The sequence below is a fragment of the Hippocampus guttulatus genome, chromosome 9, assembly GCF_054856545.1.
Source record: "Hippocampus guttulatus isolate MCC_2025c chromosome 9, RoL_Hgut_1.0, whole genome shotgun sequence".
NCBI classification, from domain to species: domain Eukaryota; kingdom Metazoa; phylum Chordata; class Actinopteri; order Syngnathiformes; family Syngnathidae; genus Hippocampus; species Hippocampus guttulatus.
The window spans coordinates 18,457,610-18,476,167 of record NC_141269.1 but is presented as its reverse complement, the minus strand read 5'-3'; the positions used below and the strand labels follow the sequence as shown (position 1 = coordinate 18,476,167).

The window sequence follows — 18,558 nt, the reverse complement described above, 5'->3', positions numbered from 1 at the left end:
CAGGGCTGTTAAAAATAATCCTCCCTGTGGTATGGCAAATTTAGAAAACATTTATTTCAATTTTACAGGAAATTAGAAATTAAACAATGACTGAACATCTGGGAAAAAACAGCAGCACTCCAATTTGTTTTGATTGTACTGTTGTGAAAATAGCATTGTTAAATAGTGGCTCGTCTTTCGAGCGCTCCCTCGTGATTCCAACTGTCCGTGAAATCAGCATCCAAGATACACCGCCCCCTTGTGCCCGCCCATCTTCCAACGTCACAGAAACGGCTATTTGCATCTCGTGTTTTCTGGCAGCAGCTTGAAGCCTTCCACTGCCGCTGAGTGTCCGAGGGGAAAGCGAGGGAAGCGAACGAGTGTTCTTGTGCGTTTTCATTCGAAGGAGATAAGGTGTCGCAAGTCAAAGAAAGGAAAACGGGGTGGGGGGGAGAAAAATCACGAAACGCTGCACTTGAAAATGGAGCTTCCCGCCGCGGGAGAGCACGTCTTTGCAGTGGAGAGCATCGAGAAGAAGCGTAGCCGGAAGGTTTGTCACATGGAAATGAAGCGTTCCTCTTAGCTCCGACTGTTTACGTGTTCTGACAACGCGCGATGTTTTAAGATGACCCGAAGAGCGTGGTTTTGCCGTTGCTTAATGCTGCTTATCTGTGCATTCGCAGGGAAGGGTTGAGTATCTGGTCAAGTGGCGTGGATGGTCCCCAAAGTAAGTGACCCAATAAACGTCAGAAAGGATTACTGCAACTATCACATTCAACACACAAACTGCTCTATGGGATCGTGGGTGGTTGCTTTTATTCACTTTGGGAACTTTGCACGTTGGCCCCAAAATGGTGGGTGTGAGTTTACAGTGCATGCAATGCACATTTCCCCAAATAAAGACATGCACACTCCTTCATTTTGACATTCCCTCATTATAGGCCCTTCAAATAGTGGTGATTAATTTAGATGCATCAAACAGGCTTGTATGTTTCAACATGTCAACATTTTTTTAAAGTTGTGTCTTGTGTTTGTCCACTAATGAACGCCTCTCTAAACAGGTACAATACATGGGAACCGGAAGAAAACATTCTGGACCCAAGGCTACTTGATGCTTTTGAAGACAGGTACGCTTTTTTTTTTCCCGACCAACCAGCCAGCCATACAGGTGCCAAAGCCCTTATTCAGTGTGCATTAACGTGACGAAACATGTTTAAACTCATTGTTCCCTACTTTTCCTGTTTTCAACACAAAACTTGACATCTTTCAATCATTGACGTGTTTTTAAACAAAAAGATTTACATGTTTGTAGCATAAACTTTGCAGCCACGGCAAACATCCAGGAAAACCCGGTGTTGACGCTCAACTGTCAACGATTCAACACCATTGTAGAGACTGGATTAGGATTAAAAACGGTGTCTTTAGAGGGTCAAATCGGGGTTAAGGTCCGAGTAAAGTGGAGCATCAACAGTCCTTTTGTCACATGATCTTTCTTTGCATGTCAGCATCAGGTTATCATGCTTGAGTGCTGCCTGTTTCCCACCATCCAGTCAGCCCATGCACCTGCCACAACATCCACGGAAGTACTTTATTACTTTTTCCTAAGCATAAAGGGTTGTATTTTTTGTTTGTTTGTTTTTTGCTGCTGTGGAAAGTTTCTTTCCACGTTACTGTTCGAAGCAAAATTGCACCCACGTAAAACATTTACCATCACATCACATTTATGATTGAATACAACAGGGTTTCATTCCCAGCACATTTTCAAAGTAATGTGGCTGTTTTTCAAGGTTGCAGTACCTTATTTTGGTGTTTGTTCCACCGTAGTTGTTTGTGCTGAACAAGTCGTGCTGACAAAAAAGTGTTCGTGTGCTTGGTCACTTCCATCAGTGAAAGTCCAATATCCGCGTGAAGTAATGAAACACTAGTTTGGGAGGAAGAAGGAAACTTTCGTCTTCACATCTTGTTTTCATCTGTTCCTGACTTATTGAAAATGCACATAGAAATGAACTTTTTGTTGATCACTGAACTAAATTGGAGTCATAAATCACGTGATCTCTAAATGTCAAAATATGACCAACTTCTTTGTGCTCCATATTAGTGGAGGGTCTTCTGTGGTTAACGTCTGTTAAAAAGTCTGCTAAGTGACTGACTGGCCTCATAAAGGTGGAAGTGAATATTTTAGATGCATATTGTGTTAACCTGTCACTGGCCTTTCTCTAAGCCTGCGTTGTTCTCTCATTCACTGCAACCTTTCAGGCGTAGGTCACACGTTAACATGGACATCACTCTCCATCTGTTTTAGCAATTATCTCTCTCTCTCTCTCTCTCCCTGTCTCTCTCTCTCTCTCTCTCTTTCTCTCTCTCTCTCTCTCTCTCTCTCTCACGCAAGCAGAGATTTTATTGAAACTAATTGCATGTCTCTCCAGGGAGCCAAATTGTCCGAATGCCAGGCTATGAAAATACACTGAGTCGTCACTGTAATTAGATGTGAGGGAGGAGGAGGGGGTGGGGTGGGGGGGCTGACATCACTTCTGTCTGCTGTATTGAGTTACTTCTGTGGAAAGAAGAGTATGGAGAGTGGGGGGAGAAAGTCAACAAGGGCCGACAGCCTTTCGTGCTTGGACCGGTGGCATGTTCTTTGGGGAGGACGAGGCTCATTTGATTGCAGTGTTAAACTTTGGCCGATCAGTAGCTCCGGTCGGGCTCACGTCTGGATCATTTATTGTACACTGCGTTGCCATGTGACGGTAACTTTACTCAGTGTAAGGTGGCTTCCATCACGACCTGCTGTTTCTCTCACAGGGAACGTCAAGAGCAGCTGATGGGTTATCGCAAGAGAGGACCAAAGCCCAAGCACTTTCTGGTTCAGGTAAGAAAATAGTGCTGCATGTCAATGAAGAATTCCTACCAACAATACAATACTAGAATTCTATATTCCATAAAGTGTGGGGTGTCTAACACGAGACAGAATAGCTCAGTATAGTGAGTCCCTTCCTGACAATTCTTCAAAAGGGAGAAAAAAAATCTGTTCGTTCGATTTGCAAAATAGGACCCCCACATTGAGTTCACTTAGCTTCTTCATGGTCAAAGAGAAATTATCATTCCCTTGTCACAGACCTCATCCTGATGATTTCCAAAAGATACTAAAACGTCACTCAGAATGCAGCGCTCCACTCGGGCCAAAAACTTTTTAAAAAGTTCAATTTCGAAAGAAAAATACCTGCTGAAGTCAAGCCCTATTAGTGCAATAATGCATAATTGCAAAGTAACTCTGCAAATGATCTGGAACATACACCAATATGTAATGTGTTCTTCCTTGTCCCAAATTGGTTGTCTATTACTTTTTTGTTTTTGCTCATTAAATCTGGCAATGTAACTATAATCAGTCACCTCACTCTTTGTGATAAGAACAAAATGAGATACTACAGTATCTCTAATTGTGACTTTACTTCGGTAGCTGTTGCCCCAAGAATGTGAACGGCACATTTTGTGCATCCTTTACCCGCCCCAAAGGTCAGGGGTACCACTCAGAGGACTGCTTCTATTCCTCTTAGGAAGGTGTCAGTGGCAACACGTGCTAAGTCAATGACAGGTCACAAAGCATGCCGGAGGCATTTCTCTGAGCTGAGGTCACTGCCACAGGAAACACTTGAAACAAATGTCACTAGTGGTGCTCGTGAATGGCAAGGCGGGGGGGGGGGGGGGGGGGGGGCTGAGTGAACACAGACGCCGCCTATGACGGAAAGGTATTACTCTGTGGTGCAGAGGTTACCTTACAGTCTATTAAGTGCATTCTCTCACCACAACTCATTCGCCACACCTAAAGCAAATTGTGAATAGAAATGCGTTGCTGAACCGAATGCCAATTTTTCAGCCATCGCAAGCGCTGTTCTTTAACGACTGTGTACTTGGACAGGTCCCTTCTTTTGCTCGGAGATCCAGTATACTTACCGGCCGTCATGAGTCTTCCCTGCAAGAAGACAGCTGTCAAGACACCAGTTCCGTTCCAATGCTGCGTCCCCAGAGCCAGCAGTACCAGCTGAACGGCAAGAAACATCATCAGTTCCAGCCCATGAGCCGAGAATGTGAGACTGAGCAGCATGCCAATGGCACCAAGTTCTACTATCAGCTCAACACCAAGAAGCACCACCACTACCAGCCGGGTATCCAGATGCATGAGTCTGTGTTTGTGAAGCCAAGAGAGGTCAACGCGAGAGAGCTGCCCATCAAGGGATACAATCTCCCCCCTGTGCTGCAGCAAAAATGGTTCCGGGACAAGACTTCAGGCGTCCTGACCAAAGTAAAGGACATCACCATGGAGCTGAAAAAGCTCCCAGCCGACCTCAATGGCCACAAAGAACAAGAGGAGGCAAAGCCAAAAGACCCTGCCTCAGTGCAGCACAACGGCGTCAGTGGCAGTAAACTCAAAATTGTGAAAAACAAAAACAAGAACGGACGGATTGTTATTGTCATGAGCAAATACATGGAAAATGGAATGGAGGACGCAAAGGTTACAAATGCTGAATCCCAGTCGGCGGAGGCGTTTTCACAAGGAGCAGACAACGCAGAAAGGCACCTCGAGAAGATGAAGCTGGTCAAACATCTCGGCCTCGTTAATGGATTTGCAAAGAAACCCAAAGCCGACTCGGGATTCACGGGAGATTCAACCAAAAAAAGCGAACAGTCCGCCCAAACCAAACTTGCTGTGACAGAACAGGATCAACATTTTGAGGTCAGGGGTCAGTGTCTGCTTCCAGCCCATCAGCCTTTACAATTGACACCCAAGCCTAATCTGGCCTCTTTGCCTCTGGACACCGGAGTTCCCGTGTTCACTGACAAAAAAACAACCCAGGATGAATTTCAAGGATTAAAGCGACACCATTCTGACATTGACAATGAGGAGCATGGAAGTAACAAGAGGTTGTTCATCTCCCACCACACACTCTCCTCACCCACCCAAAGCATTAGCACGGACCAAAATGGCCTCCGGGGTCCCTTTTCATTGCAGCACTGTGACTATGCTGATCATGATCAAGAGGAGCCTATTGACTTGAGCGTTGTTAAAGCCAGGCCTCAAGTCGCTGCTTCCGCTGGGAGCCAGCCAGAACGACACACACAGGATGGAACACAGACAGACTCGCAAGTGAAAGAGCAAACTGAAAGTCAGCCCCAGGCTGAAACTGAAAACATTGCGATTGTGGACACAGTTGATTCGCCGACTGTTGGTCACCAGGAAACGGGTAAAGTGGAGACAGCGTTTCCATCTTTCCAGCCGTTCCTCGGGAATATAGTCATCACGGACATTACGACAAACTGCCTCACAGTTACCTTCAAGGAGTACGTTACAGTGTAACTGTATAAAGGTACAGGAGACGTGTTTGTATTTTCAGAGGCTAGAATGTGCAAACAGAACCGGTTCCTATATAATTTTGTATAGCTCAGAAGGAAAAAGCATTTGAATTCTTTGCTCAGTTTGCTTATTTCCTGCATGACATGTCATATGTTGTGACTTTATCACATGTAATTTCAAACTTAGTTCAGAAATTTAAAAGACGTAGAACTAACTGAAAATGCACTTACATTCTTATTAATGGGTTTTTTTGTGCTCGCCACAGTCTACATTCAAACTCTTGTAAAGAATATAGGATTTATAGAAATGTTTGTTTGGAAGAAAATTATATTGAAACATGGTAACAACACTGCGCGCTGCGTGTGTGTGTGTGTGTGTGTGTGTGTGTGCGCGCGCGCGTGCGTGAGCAAAAAGTGTGTACAGAGACAGATACAAGCTGTGTGGATACTTGTTTAAAATTAATAAGGAAAGCACCTTTGTCAATAAATGTCAATTGTATTTTTGAGAATCTGAAAGTGTTAAATGAAACGTTATTAATGTTGCTTATGTTTTTATTTGTCACTGCTTCCGTTGTCTGATAGTGTGCCTCGGACACTGGTTAAGTCAGTGCAAGCATTTATTTAATTTATGTTTTGCAGCACTGCAGTGGGAATTCTTCATGTGAATGATATCGCAATCACAAATATGTGCCAGTCGAACTGTGTAGTCTATCCGATTCGTACCACCAGCTGGGTAGGCTATCATTTGACTCTCCACTCTCTGTGTGGCCCACACATCTGCGCAGCGGCTTTAGCATGTGTTTCGTAAGCACATATCTAACCCTTATCGAATAACTTTGAGAACACACAGTGTAATAACAAAAGATTATACACGCATTTACAGAGGAGGTCCTCTTGTGTCTTAAATCCTGTGCTCTATGCCTCTCACTTTATAGGGCATGTTTTCACAAGAATAACCATTCCAGCACATGTGATTTGTAAAGTGTGCAGTGATGCACTTTCATGTTTTGTGGGCAGACGAAGTGAATGCTTCCTTTACAGTTTTGCAATAATAAAATTATTTGCAAGTTCAACTTGGTCTCCGGATTGACGTTATGACGTTTACACTGCCGTGAAGAGTGAGTGCGACCAGGCCGAAACTCATGATGAGCACTCGTCTATCACATTTCGTGTTCATGTGGATGGCATCCTATGACTATGTAAGCTTATGTTATATTATTTATTATTATCATGTTATGTTTGCATATCATATTTCACGTTAAGAATACCTAAATTATATTCTGTTGTTTTATTATTGCTTAGACATGTTTTTATGTTGATACGTTCTGATTGGCTGTTGAAGTAAGAGAAGCAAGAAGTGATTTTAGTTACGAGAGTTGTGTTTTCGAACGCGCTGCGGTGGCGGTGCAGACGTCTTTTTTCCCCTTTTAATAAAACTGCATTTAAAGGATTCCATCTTTCCTTTTGCCGTTCGTAAAGTAGAACTATCCACTAAAAACAACGAACCCCTCAATTTACAACTGTATTCTATATATGCTTGCTAAATTAGCATTATACGATTTATCACAATGATGCCTGAACTCTTGTTGTATTTGTAATATTTGCATACCTGTCAACTTTTCGGAGCGCCAACCTGTATAAACTACCAAATAAATCCGTATAAAGAGCAAAAAATCCTTATAACATACCAAAGCATTTTATGTCAAAATAACGGCACAGAAAAAAAACCCACGAAATTTTCAATGATATTTATTGTAGATCTCCATAATACAATGTCTGGTTAATGTCTAATCATCATTCAACTTAGTGGCATTACTGTGTTCAGAGTTGTATTCCGGAAATGAAAGCATTCGAGTAGACGAGCACCGTTCTGGGCAAAAGCAAACGGAACTACCTGTCGGGGGGAACAAAAAACGGAAATTTTCAGAATCCGTATGATTTGTGCGATACGGCCATATACGTAAGATTCACCACAAAATCCGTATGAACTATGGCTAAACCGTATGACTTGACAGGTATGTATTTGGTTTCCAAAACACACTTAGTGTGTTATTGTGCTCATTTGTTATATGAAAACGAATCCAGGAATTGCACCGTCGTTTCGTGCCAAACATCAAGGACCAAGGCAAGTGGTGCTATCGCACGAAACCGCCGCCACGTGGAGTGCCACGGTGTGTTTTCGCTTAAAGTGGTGGCAGCAGTTTTCCTCCTTCATTTCATTCCGTTGCTGTTCCGCTCGAGAACAGAAGGGCGCTTTCAAGCTGAGGATGTGGAGAGCAAAACGACGCCCTCTTATGCGTTAACCTCCCAATAAACATCTCGTAGCCCACCATTGTTGTCGTGCGGTACTTGCGACTGACGTCTTCTGTCAAACGCCGTGTGTAAAATGGACCATTTCCCATGCTTCAATCCGCAACTCGAACCAAGTATGTTTTTCACGCGCGGATGTGCGCAGCCACAAAGGGGGAGAAAATGGCTGTCCTCCTTTTCGCTCTCGAGCTCTGACTCATCCACGGTGTCGGATATAAAAAAAACAACCCGCGCGTCACGGCAACTGCGGCAGTATTGGAATGTCATGTGTATTGGGTGTAACAATCGGGCCGTGCGTGTGTGTGTGTTAGGGGTAATCAAAGGCGGTCCCAGCTGCTCGTTTGCATGAGTGTGGTGCGAAACCCCGACGCGTTGTTTTGCGGTTGGGCGTCACGTTGTCTCATCTTGTGTGGCGTGCAAGTCATGCGCATTGCGTGCAGCACGACTGCTTGCATGCGTCTTTTAAACGATCGCCCTTTTAAAAATCAGTATTCGATTAATATTCCAATGCTTTGTTACGGATGCATAATAATATAAAAATCATGCTGGGGATTTGAGTTTTTCGTATTCCATTCCATGTCTTTGTGTGATTTTTTTTTTATAAAGACACGATATAGACGCATGTAACTGTCTAATGATCATATTTCATGGTCTGCAAAATGGAAAGATTATGTCTGCAAAAGACATTTACAATGAGATAGATTTAAAGTCCCTCTTAGAAGCAGGTGAACAGGAAAATGGGTGCGCTTGACGCCACTGTTTATTTATCTTTGACGGGTCTGGTGTGCAGACAAATGTGACTGCGGTGAATTTTTAGGGAGTGGTGCTTATATCTCCGACTATGGCCTGTAGCAGCATGTGCACAGACGAGATGATGGCGATCTAGCAGACAGCATGGTCATCGAGATAATGGCTTGTCAATGTATTTGGCGTCGATGCAGGGTTTGTGTGAATATACTGAAATGTGTGCGGTTGTCCATGTGCATGTCGCTTTAGGTTTCATTTACAGTTAAAGATTGCAAACATGGAATAAATTTGATGCGCCTATTTTGTGTCCATTTGGGTTCAAGAAAATAAAATCCAGGTTTATCTCATTGCCTTTCTGGATGTAGGCTATTGCAGCTCGTTAGTGTACGTTAGTAATATATTTCCACATCGTCCACGCACGTGTTCTCTGAAACTGCAGCAACTCTGATTGACACCAATCATATCCAGCCCAAGATGCGCCAGCTATTCTCCTCGCGCAAAATGGCTTGAAAAAAAAAGTAACAGCAATGCTTAACGACAAGAAGATACACCGGGATTATGAAATAATTCTGAGAAAACCAAAATCACGACGTGTTACATCCTCACTAAAATGTCTTAATTATGTCTAATGATATCAAATGAAAAGCGCCACAAGATATAAGATATAAGATATACAGTATACATATATACTGTATGCCTAGCATACAGTATAGCAACAATATATATAAAAGATATAAGATATAATTTATAATTTAATTTATAGTATAATTTGCAGAAACTGTTTCTCTCGTGAATATTTGAAGCTATCGTAGAGATTTTAATGTATACAATTGTATAAGTTATTTTAACGCAATGCATTTTATTTATTCATGTATTCAAATAAATGAGCCCAACACGACACAATACAAAAACACGTGTTTTTAAAAAAAACAACCTGATTTTCAGGTACACTTAGCACTCTAATCGAAATAAATGTAATACCCAAATTCAAATGTCTTCAGTATAAAGTCATTTTTAAGTAGGCCATTTACCGCTAAGGAGGGCCATCTATTGTGTGGAAATATGTTTCATAAATTTGGACTATATACAGGTATATCTCACTTATTTATCTCTTGTATTATTTAAAACGACCACAACAACGGCAACAACTCCAAAATATATCAATGAATGGCATTCATTCTTCTAACCTATCCAGCTTGGTTGCGGGATGATTTAAATGACTTGTATTTTACAACTCTACAATAATAAAATTATTATTATTATTATTATTGTTATACAGTTGTTACAATTATTACCATCTTTAGTCGAGCATAATTTTTCGGTCGGGGCACAATGAGAACGGCTTTAATGTATGCGTTGTTAAAGGCTTGAATATAACGACCGGGCGATTCTTGCCGTATTCATGAAATGTAATGTTTTGTATTTGGCGCTCACCTCCTGGAATGATTTGACACATCAGACGTGAAGCAAAGATAAATAAAGTCGCTGTTCATTTGCTTTTTTCTCGGGGGGGTCGGGTGGGAACGGGTCGGTGAATAATACAACAACAAAATCGACTTGTCATTTGTGAGCATGATTTAAAGTAACCGAGCTCAAATTCGTGTCATTATTCTGCGGTAAAAACAAACACGTAACCGTTTATTAAATACACAATTTCGCAATTTACCACTCAAGGAAGACACATTTTGATGACACACATTTTAATTCAGTCAAGTTTATTTATCTGTTTTTGTTGACACATATATATTCTTGGTTGAATTCCTGATTATTCTATTTTTCTGTAAACAGCCAAAGAATACAGACAAGTGTAACGATTGTGAACAGGATGCCATTGCTCTAATTTACGAAAAACAAACGACATTTTACAATGAATGAACATATATGTCTCCGAGAGAATAGAATGGAATAGAAAGCCTTTCATGTCGTCGTATGGTGCAGATTTACGCGTTCTCTCGATGCTGTGTGCTGAAAATGTCTTTATTTTCTTGGAGCTAATTACTTCAAATCAACAACACCCGTGGAAAACGTAGAAGTGACTGTTTTGAAATCATTGTAATGAAAAATGTTCCACATCTTTGTCTTCTCTCTCCACAGCAATTTGAAGTAATAAGGCGATGTCGGAGCAAGAAGGGATCTCCCGGCCACACTAAGCTCCACCCCTCACTTAGCAACCCGATCACGTAGCAACGGCTGGGCCAATGGGCGTCGTCGAATTAGGTCCACCGACTGCGGTTCCCTAGCAACAATGTAAAAATGCGCTGACGTCCATTCTGTGCTCGGTAGTATTATGGTCTGTTGGGAATTCAGAGTGGCAGAGGGACTGTGAGAAAAAAACGTCTGCTTCGCTAACACTAGCAAGCTTAGCTAACGGTAGGTCGCACTGGAGTCAACATGGAGCTGTCTGCCGTCGGGGAGAGGGTGTTCGCCGCCGAGTCTATCATCAAACGCAGAATCAGGAAGGTACGTGGCCCTTGGTTTCAGCAAAATGTGAATCAAAAATGCTGCTTTTGTAATACTAATGTCGCCCTGCAAGCTAAGTCACGCCTGTTGTGTTTCTGACGGCATGCAGGGTCGGCTCGAGTACCTTGTGAAATGGAAGGGCTGGTCTCCTAAGTAAGTCTCGCTTTCTGCTATTCTGTTTTTGCGCCGCAAATGCCGTGGTAGCTGTCGTTAGCTCGCCGCGACTAGCATGATTAAAGCTCGATGGGGGATCGGAGCTCGTGGGGTGAACGCGACGACCAAACCCGCCACGCTGTTTACGCCCGAGCTCTCGCTTCCTCAATCCAAACGAACCGTCGATTTTATGGTCTTCAATCCCCCCTAACAGATACAGCACATGGGAGCCGGAGGAAAATATTCTGGACGCCCGCCTGTTTGCGGCTTTCGAGCAGAGGTACGTTCCACGTTACGTGGTCGATCCTAACATGTCGTCATGCGCACTTTGATCGGCTGACACTTGAAAGAGGCGTCTGGCTTTGCCGTGTTCCGAACAGGGAGCGTGAAAGGGAACTCCTCGGACCCAAAAAGAGAGGACCCAAACCGAAGAAGTTTCTTCTCAAGGTAAAATTAATCAACATTTTTTTTCGTTTTGCGTTAGTCGCTTGCTAATTATCATAATTGCAATTATGCGTATTCAAATGAGCGTGTGATCTTGGAAGGCATTGTTTTTCAACCTTTATTAAGCCGGGCCGCACATTTTACAAGAGAAAAATCTTGTTGCACAGCACCACACAAACATGTCACAAAACAGTATACATTCTTAAATAATGATTACTTCACAGATTACAGTTGTTCACTCTATGAAACTGGCATAGATAGAGGAACAAACATCCATTATTAGTATGAAACGATTGAATATTTTCAGACCCATTAGGTGAAAAATGAGTTGTTCCCCATGGCATAGCTGATATCTCACATTTATTGTGCTGTTTCCTAAAGCAACTCACAACTAATATTTTCTGTTGGAGCTCTGTAATAACAAAGCTATATTGGCAACAACAACCCCCCACCAAAAAGAAAAAAAATCTGTTGTTTGTTAGGCCTCACAAGCAAATACTTTTGGTGTCAGAAATAAACTTTCACAACCACAAGTAAACTAAAAAATATGTATAAACAGACTCAAGTTTATCTCAATCTGAACAGCAGCCTGTGTCAAGACAAGAGGGTTGTTAAACAGGGTCACTGGAAGTTCAGAGGTGAATACAAGGTCCAGGAAGGAACTTGGTTCTGTAATTGTCCGTTTTATAGCAGTGTCACATGTTAATTACACTGTTGAAGCCTGGTTCCCTGAGCAGCAAATTAAGTGTTTTAACTGACGTTTTTCTAAGGGTTACTCCACAGTAAAGAAACTCCGTCCAAAGTGTACATTTACAGTGTCCCGAAATGGAAAGTTTTGAAATTGTCACAAAATGTGTGAAACAGTGGCTAAACTCATTTTCTCATTTTCTAATAGGCCCAGGCCACCAAGTCTTATGAGTTTAGGAATGAGACAATGCGGGGGATGCGCTTTAGCTATGACACACGAGAGCCCGTTGTCACCCACAGGGCCAGAGAAGGCCTGAGAGCGGTTGTTCCCACAATTTTCCCACCCAGCACTGTTAACCGGGGAGAAAGCGTATTTGTCAGTCCACCAGATTTGGCCCACGAGCAACAAGCGAACTCCGAAGAGCTGCTGCATTTACCCAAAAAGAGAGGGCCGAAGCCAAAGCTCCGTTTCCATGACAGCATCCCAGAAGCCTACGAGCCCGACGAGAGGAGAGCAGATGAACTGTCAAACCACAGCCCTCAAAAACTGTTGAAGCTGCAGAGCGGTGAAGATATGAAACTGCTCAAAGTTTCCCATCACAGAAGCCCTGAGTACCACGGTCACAGTCATAAACACCATCGGCACCACCACCACCGCCACCACCACCAGCATCATCATCATCATTCACAAAACCGGCCAATGACAGGCGGGGGATCCCACAAGCAGCTTTACGCAGAGAGTGACCTGCACTCACACAGGGACACACACAGGACTAAAAACAGCTCAGGCCCCTCCAAGCACCAGCGTGGCCCCAGCCAGCTTGTCCCCACGGAAAAGCCTTACTTTTTGGACAAGCCATCCCCAACCCGACTCGACGTCGACTTGGACGAGGTGACATGGCGACCGTCTCTGTGCAGCGTGGAAAAGATACTGGTGACAGATGTTACCGCCAACTTGCTGACTGTCACCATCAAGGAGAGCAGCACTTCAAAAGGTTTCTTTAAAGACAAGAGATGATATGGACACATCAGACCTCAATGTCATGCAGAACAAGGGGCCATGAAAAGAGATAATTGTGTTATGAAATTCGGGGACAAACGTGCATATACATAAAGTCTATCAAACAGTTCGGCGCACTGACCAAAATGAAATGAAGTCCTCTTCCAATTATGCACTGGTTACATGCATGTTGCTTTTGTAAAATGTGTACATTTGACTGTCAAAATATAACAGCATCTTATGCTGGGAAGTGGTTTCTGTTGATACTTCCATTCATTGAGATGAAATATTTTGCTGTACAGTAATTTGAAATTATTTGACAAAAGACTTCCATTTATTGGAGTTATTTTGAAACTGTTCTTAAGCACTTTGTGTTGAAAAGTATTAATCCGTTTGTATTTCTGTCAAAGTCCAACTTTGTTTCAATTGTTCCAACATTTCGAAATGTAAGATCATCCTCGGGTTGTGTACAGGCATAAATGCTTTTTTTTTTTTAACATTAACGTCATATTTGAACAGTAATGAAGAGCAGCGAGCTTTGAAGTGGGAAGGTAACACCTGGTGTCAAACTTTTAATAAACGTTCTAACTTGTGTCAACTGTCTCATGTATCCTAAATTGCAAATCGCAAGAGCTCAATAACGGGTGACCTCATCGCACAATGTGAATACATCGTTGCCGCTTTCTTAAATGTAGAAATACAATTATCAAAAAAGAGAATGAAGTCATTCTGTGGATGTAGATAAACTATTAAGTGATCAACTACAACAGAAGGCCACACACGCTGAACCATAAAACCAATTCCAGTCGGGCCTAATTTTGTTAAAACTTGAGGTGCTGTTGTTTTAGTATCTACATGTAAACTCGTCAAACTGGATGATTTTTTTTTCTGGCAAAATTACCGACACATGTCAACCTAAGCAAATGAGCAGAAGTTTGAGTTGAGCGAACAGAAATATATTCTTGACATCGTCCCGCATGTTCGGTGAGCACGGGAAGCTCCTGGCAGACTTCATTTCAGCACGTGCATGTGAGCGCATTCTCGCGGCTCGGGCACGTTGATACAGACACGCTCGCCTTTTAAGCGTTTTCACCGCTGAACTGTTGTGCATTACACTTAGAATATTTTTCGATATCAACAATCGGGCATCTGGCGAGACACCGCTCCGATCTGACCGACACGTCATATTTCTGGTGCTCAGCAAGACTATTCCTAACGAAATATAAATTAAAAAAAAAATATATTTCAAACCCAAATTGCCACTGCGGTATTTTTTAATATTAATGTTGGAATCAATTGTTCACTCAGGATTGTTTTTAATGTATTTTTTTATTCACTCATTCTCAGAGTAAATATTTTCCAATGTTATGATAAAGGATACGAAGTGTAAATACGTGTATTCTAAGAAACGAACATGCATTATGAGACAGTCAAAATAATATATGTATTATCCATTCGCTTCATTGACGGATCCGTTGAGGAAGTCTTTCCATTTCCCATCGCTTTAATCGTGTTGAGGTGGTTCTTTTCTGCGGAGACAAGACAGTTAAAACATGAGCAATTTATTCAATTTAGACAAAGGTGAAGTAATCCACCACCCCACGCACACACACCCCCATTGGTGAGGCATCCCCTCATTCATGATTTAACATTACAGCATTCTCAAATAATCAAAATCATTTTGCTTCAGGCAGATGTGTATTTACCTTTCGGGAATGCAGCATGAAAAAAGAAGGAATTATTTCTCACGACCCCTCATTCCCCGTGAGTGCATGCATGGCCACGGGCCTTGTGGCAGATGTGTTTCCCTCTGTGGGTTATTTTAACTCGATGAACAAAATTTCACCTGACTCAAAAATACATCTAAATGTTTTTTGAAGTTTCGCTTCCCTTCATAAACATTTTAAGAAGCGATGACTCACCAAAAAAGAGAACTGACATTTTATATTTCATTATAAACCACCATGAGGGAAACTTTATTCATTGGAAAAACCCAAGAGGGAGCCCTCTTCAACATTTTTTTTCCCTTGTCACATTGTAATCCTGTTAGTTGAATTAAAATGTATAGACTCCTTTATTGCATGTTTTTGTTGTTTCTTTTTCGTTTGTGTATGTGGGTTATATGACTTCGGTGTGCATACTCTTGGCGACCTTCGTGCACATCATCAGACAGGGTATCCATAGTTCCTGTTACAGCGTGGGTAGCAGTGAGGGTTGAGCCAATGCTCCATGTTGGTCTCCTGCGCTCTCTGGTCCAGAGCCTGCATGTGAAGCATGTGCTCCTGATCGAGACAAATATGGCAAAGACAAGTGAAGCAAATTGATTATCACAAAATGGATGAGCAGCACTTATGTGGCGTTTAATAGCAGCAACGATAGTGACGGCAAAAAAAAAAGAAGAAAATATGGGTGAAAATAACAGTGAAACAAAAACGTGAACATTTCGCCTTTCATTTGGCGGCGAAAATATTCTGATCAAAAGTAAAAATGAGTAAATACAACAACAACAAAAAACAGATTGGACTTGCTCCCCAAATGTTATTGCTGGTTCGGCTTGAATCAGTTTAAGCACACAAGATAATGCACAAAATGTAATATAGAACAGATGAGATCAGGAGTTGAAGAATATTTGGACAAAGTTACATACTAGCCCTCATTTGTATGGCTTTGATAAAAATTTTCCTCAATGGTTTACAGTCACGAAGCACGCCCACTGCAGTTGTCTTTGATGAAAAGCTCGAGATTCTTTGAATGCCAAAACATGATGAAGGTCTGAGCTCAGCCAAATGGAGAGCTAGGCTACTCTTCACTGCAAAGAAAAAAAAATAAATGCAGCAAAATCACTAACAAGCAGAAACGAAAGATGGCTGTTTAATCCTGGCACAAGAATACTCGGATTCGTGTGAGTATGTGTGCTTGTACGCGAGCGCACGCGCACGCGTGTCGCGCACGTTTCAATAATCCATTAGCTGCAAAGGATTTCCCTTCAAGTACAGTATTACAGTTTGTGCTGACAGTTAAGTCATTTAGTTAAAATATTTTTGACGACCTGAAAATTGCGGAATTCAGAGATTAAGCACAAAACAACAACAAAAAAACGTTTATTATTATTATTATTTTCAATTAAATCTGCTGGAGCCTATCCCAGCTACTTCGGGCAGCGGGTGGGGTAGCCTGAATTGGTTGCCAGTCAATCGCAGGGCACACAGAGACAAATTATTCGCGCATCACACCTCGGGACAATTTAGATAGAGTGTTCCATGAACCTGCCATGCATGTTTTTGGAATGTGAGAGGAAACCGGAGTATCCGGAGAAAAACCCCCGCACTGTAAGGCGGACTTGCTATCCAGTCGACCACCGTGACCTCGATGATCATGCATGATTTCAAATTAATTGTGCTGGCGTGTCAAAGAAAAATGACTGTCACTGTCCAAATAGTCCTGGACCTTAGCGAATGAAAAAATGCATCACTGTTTATTACTCCTAAATACATAGACTTTCCAGAAAATGTATTTGCATATACGCCTCGTCGATACAGCTCGAGAGATGTAAACGGTGGTTCTGATCAAACAGTAAAGGTTTGGAGAGTATATTGGAAGCGAAAGTCACTAAACTCAATAACATCAGCTCGTGCATGTGCTCTTAATCACGCTCACTCTCATGGGCTCATCCGGGTGGCCTGGTGTCCTTGGCCTCTCTTGCCTCTTGCTTCGCAGAAGCTGCTTAGCAAAGCTTTCCTTGATTATGGGGTTGGCATCTAAGGAGAAGAAGCACAATAAAATAAAATCTTTACACATTGGTTTGACAATAGTACCCCCCGCCCCCACCCCGACACACACACACACACACACACGCAATATTTAAAACCTATTGCAAAACCAAATGTGGGCTACTATTTTTTTTTCAATAAAGAAAAATGGGACTACTACTGACTGTTTTACGTGTTTACAAGCCTCCCCAGCTTCTGTCCCAAGGGAGCTTCTGTTTCTAGCTAACATAACACATCACTGACACCCGCCCCCCCCCCCCCCCCCCCCTCCTCCTGCGTGCCCCACAACTCTCGGTCTCTCTAACCAGGCTCCTTTTGGGAAGCGGCTATTTGCCGAAAGATAACAAAGTGCCCATTCATTCTCTTCACTCCCCAGGGAGTCAGGCCCGTGCAGCACCATCCGGCTGGGCCGACTCGTTTTCTCTCAGTTGCTGTGAAAATGAACGCAGCTCTCTGTGTGTCAAAACAGAGTCAGATCTGTGGCCGCTGCTCTCGTAGCAACGTGGCAAAACGCTTCGTACCTGTGAAGACAGATCCGAGCTTTTCGGCAAAATGAGTGAAAACGGACCGGCGGTGCCCTTTGTGCTACAAATATGAATTAATTTGGCATGTATTGTAGTGCAGGTTCCAATAAAGTAGAGTTTTAAAGACAGCAATATAACAAAGTGTGAATTTAACAAGTAGCTACATAATAATCCACAATAACGCAAGTTTTAAATGTTTTGACAATCCCATGCAATGGATGAATATGACCATTTTTAGGATAAACGCATAATAATAACTATGTTCCACCCACGTAATTTCACACACAACGTTATACAATTTCAGTCTTCGAGTGGAATTCTCTGGCGGTTCCTACCTGTGTGGATGGTCAAAATGACCAGGCAAAGTAGAAGCACCACCAGTTTCTTCATCTTCAACACTGTTTTTCAGCCCAAACTTTATTTGCTCTGGGGTCTCGACTGAAGTCCAAAAGGAGAGTAGGGGGAAAATCTCCTCCTACTCTCCTGTGCCACCCACAAAACATATAATCGGCGCTCGTATTACTGACATACAACATAATTCAGTCACACTATTAACAAAACATTTTCGATGTAAATATGAATAATACAACACTCGAGGATTCAAATACTGTATTGCAAAAAAAAAAAAAAAAAAAAAAAAAAGAACGGCTCAGTCGTAAACAACAGATGAAATGTATGGTGTTTGTTGACTGTGGTTCTTCATCCACTAGATGGCAGTGTAGATATCCAGTCAACCATGCTGCGAACACTCCAGTTTTCGTGCTTTCTCTTATAAACGACTGTATGGGTGTAATGTTTACCATTTACAATACTTTTTTTAACGTATGCTCAAAATGGTTTCGTATGTTTAAAAACCTCAACATTGTATTTATCTAATTTCGTTTGAACTAAATGACATTACTGTGGATTCTGTTGCTTTCTGACGTTTATTACACGAGTGTACCGTATACGACATTGTATTTTTGGGCATGACGTAAATTAATTTCTGAGACACTGAAAGCTTTTTTCCGTTTGTTAACAGCAGACATGCATCCCATTGTGTACATAGATACCTTATTGAGTGAATTGGCTGGTTGCTGCTATGATTCAGTGTGATCGCCATGTTGGATGTGGCAAATCTGCATTTCAGTCCTTT

The 18,558-nt window shown here is 42.2% G+C and overlaps 3 protein-coding genes across 4 annotated transcripts; 2 read left to right on the top strand and 1 right to left on the bottom strand.

The window, feature by feature from the left end:
- Positions 1-309: 309 nt before the first annotated feature.
- On the top strand, positions 310-10,603 carry LOC147200667 (E3 SUMO-protein ligase CBX4-like). Of its 2 annotated transcripts, XM_086119891.1 has the most exons (6): positions 310-529; positions 663-706; positions 1,041-1,106; positions 2,782-2,848; positions 3,896-5,342; positions 10,480-10,603. In XM_086119891.1, exons 1-5 carry the CDS (start codon positions 461-463, stop codon positions 5,330-5,332), a joined length of 1,683 nt encoding a protein of 560 aa, XP_085976017.1. In that variant the 5' UTR covers positions 310-460; the 3' UTR covers positions 5,333-5,342; positions 10,480-10,603. The 2 variants fall into 2 exon arrangements, with proteins under 2 accessions (XP_085976017.1, XP_085976016.1); XM_086119890.1 differs by lacking the exon at positions 10,480-10,603 and having other exon boundaries at positions 3,896-6,401.
- A 92-nt stretch (positions 10,604-10,695) lies between these two features.
- Positions 10,696-13,723, top strand: cbx8b (chromobox homolog 8b). Its single transcript, XM_086119892.1, has 5 exons — positions 10,696-10,845; positions 10,955-10,998; positions 11,213-11,278; positions 11,379-11,445; positions 12,338-13,723. Exons 1-5 carry the CDS (start codon positions 10,777-10,779, stop codon positions 13,145-13,147), a joined length of 1,056 nt encoding a protein of 351 aa, XP_085976018.1. The 5' UTR covers positions 10,696-10,776; the 3' UTR covers positions 13,148-13,723.
- Positions 13,724-15,270: 1,547 nt separating this feature from the next.
- Positions 15,271-17,893, bottom strand: c9h17orf67 (chromosome 9 C17orf67 homolog). Its single transcript, XM_086119893.1, has 3 exons — positions 17,759-17,893; positions 16,787-16,887; positions 15,271-15,411 (listed from the first exon to the last, which is right to left on the bottom strand). Exons 1-3 carry the CDS (start codon positions 17,811-17,813, stop codon positions 15,295-15,297), a joined length of 273 nt encoding a protein of 90 aa, XP_085976019.1. The 5' UTR covers positions 17,814-17,893; the 3' UTR covers positions 15,271-15,294.
- Between the last annotated feature and the right edge of the window lie 665 nt (positions 17,894-18,558).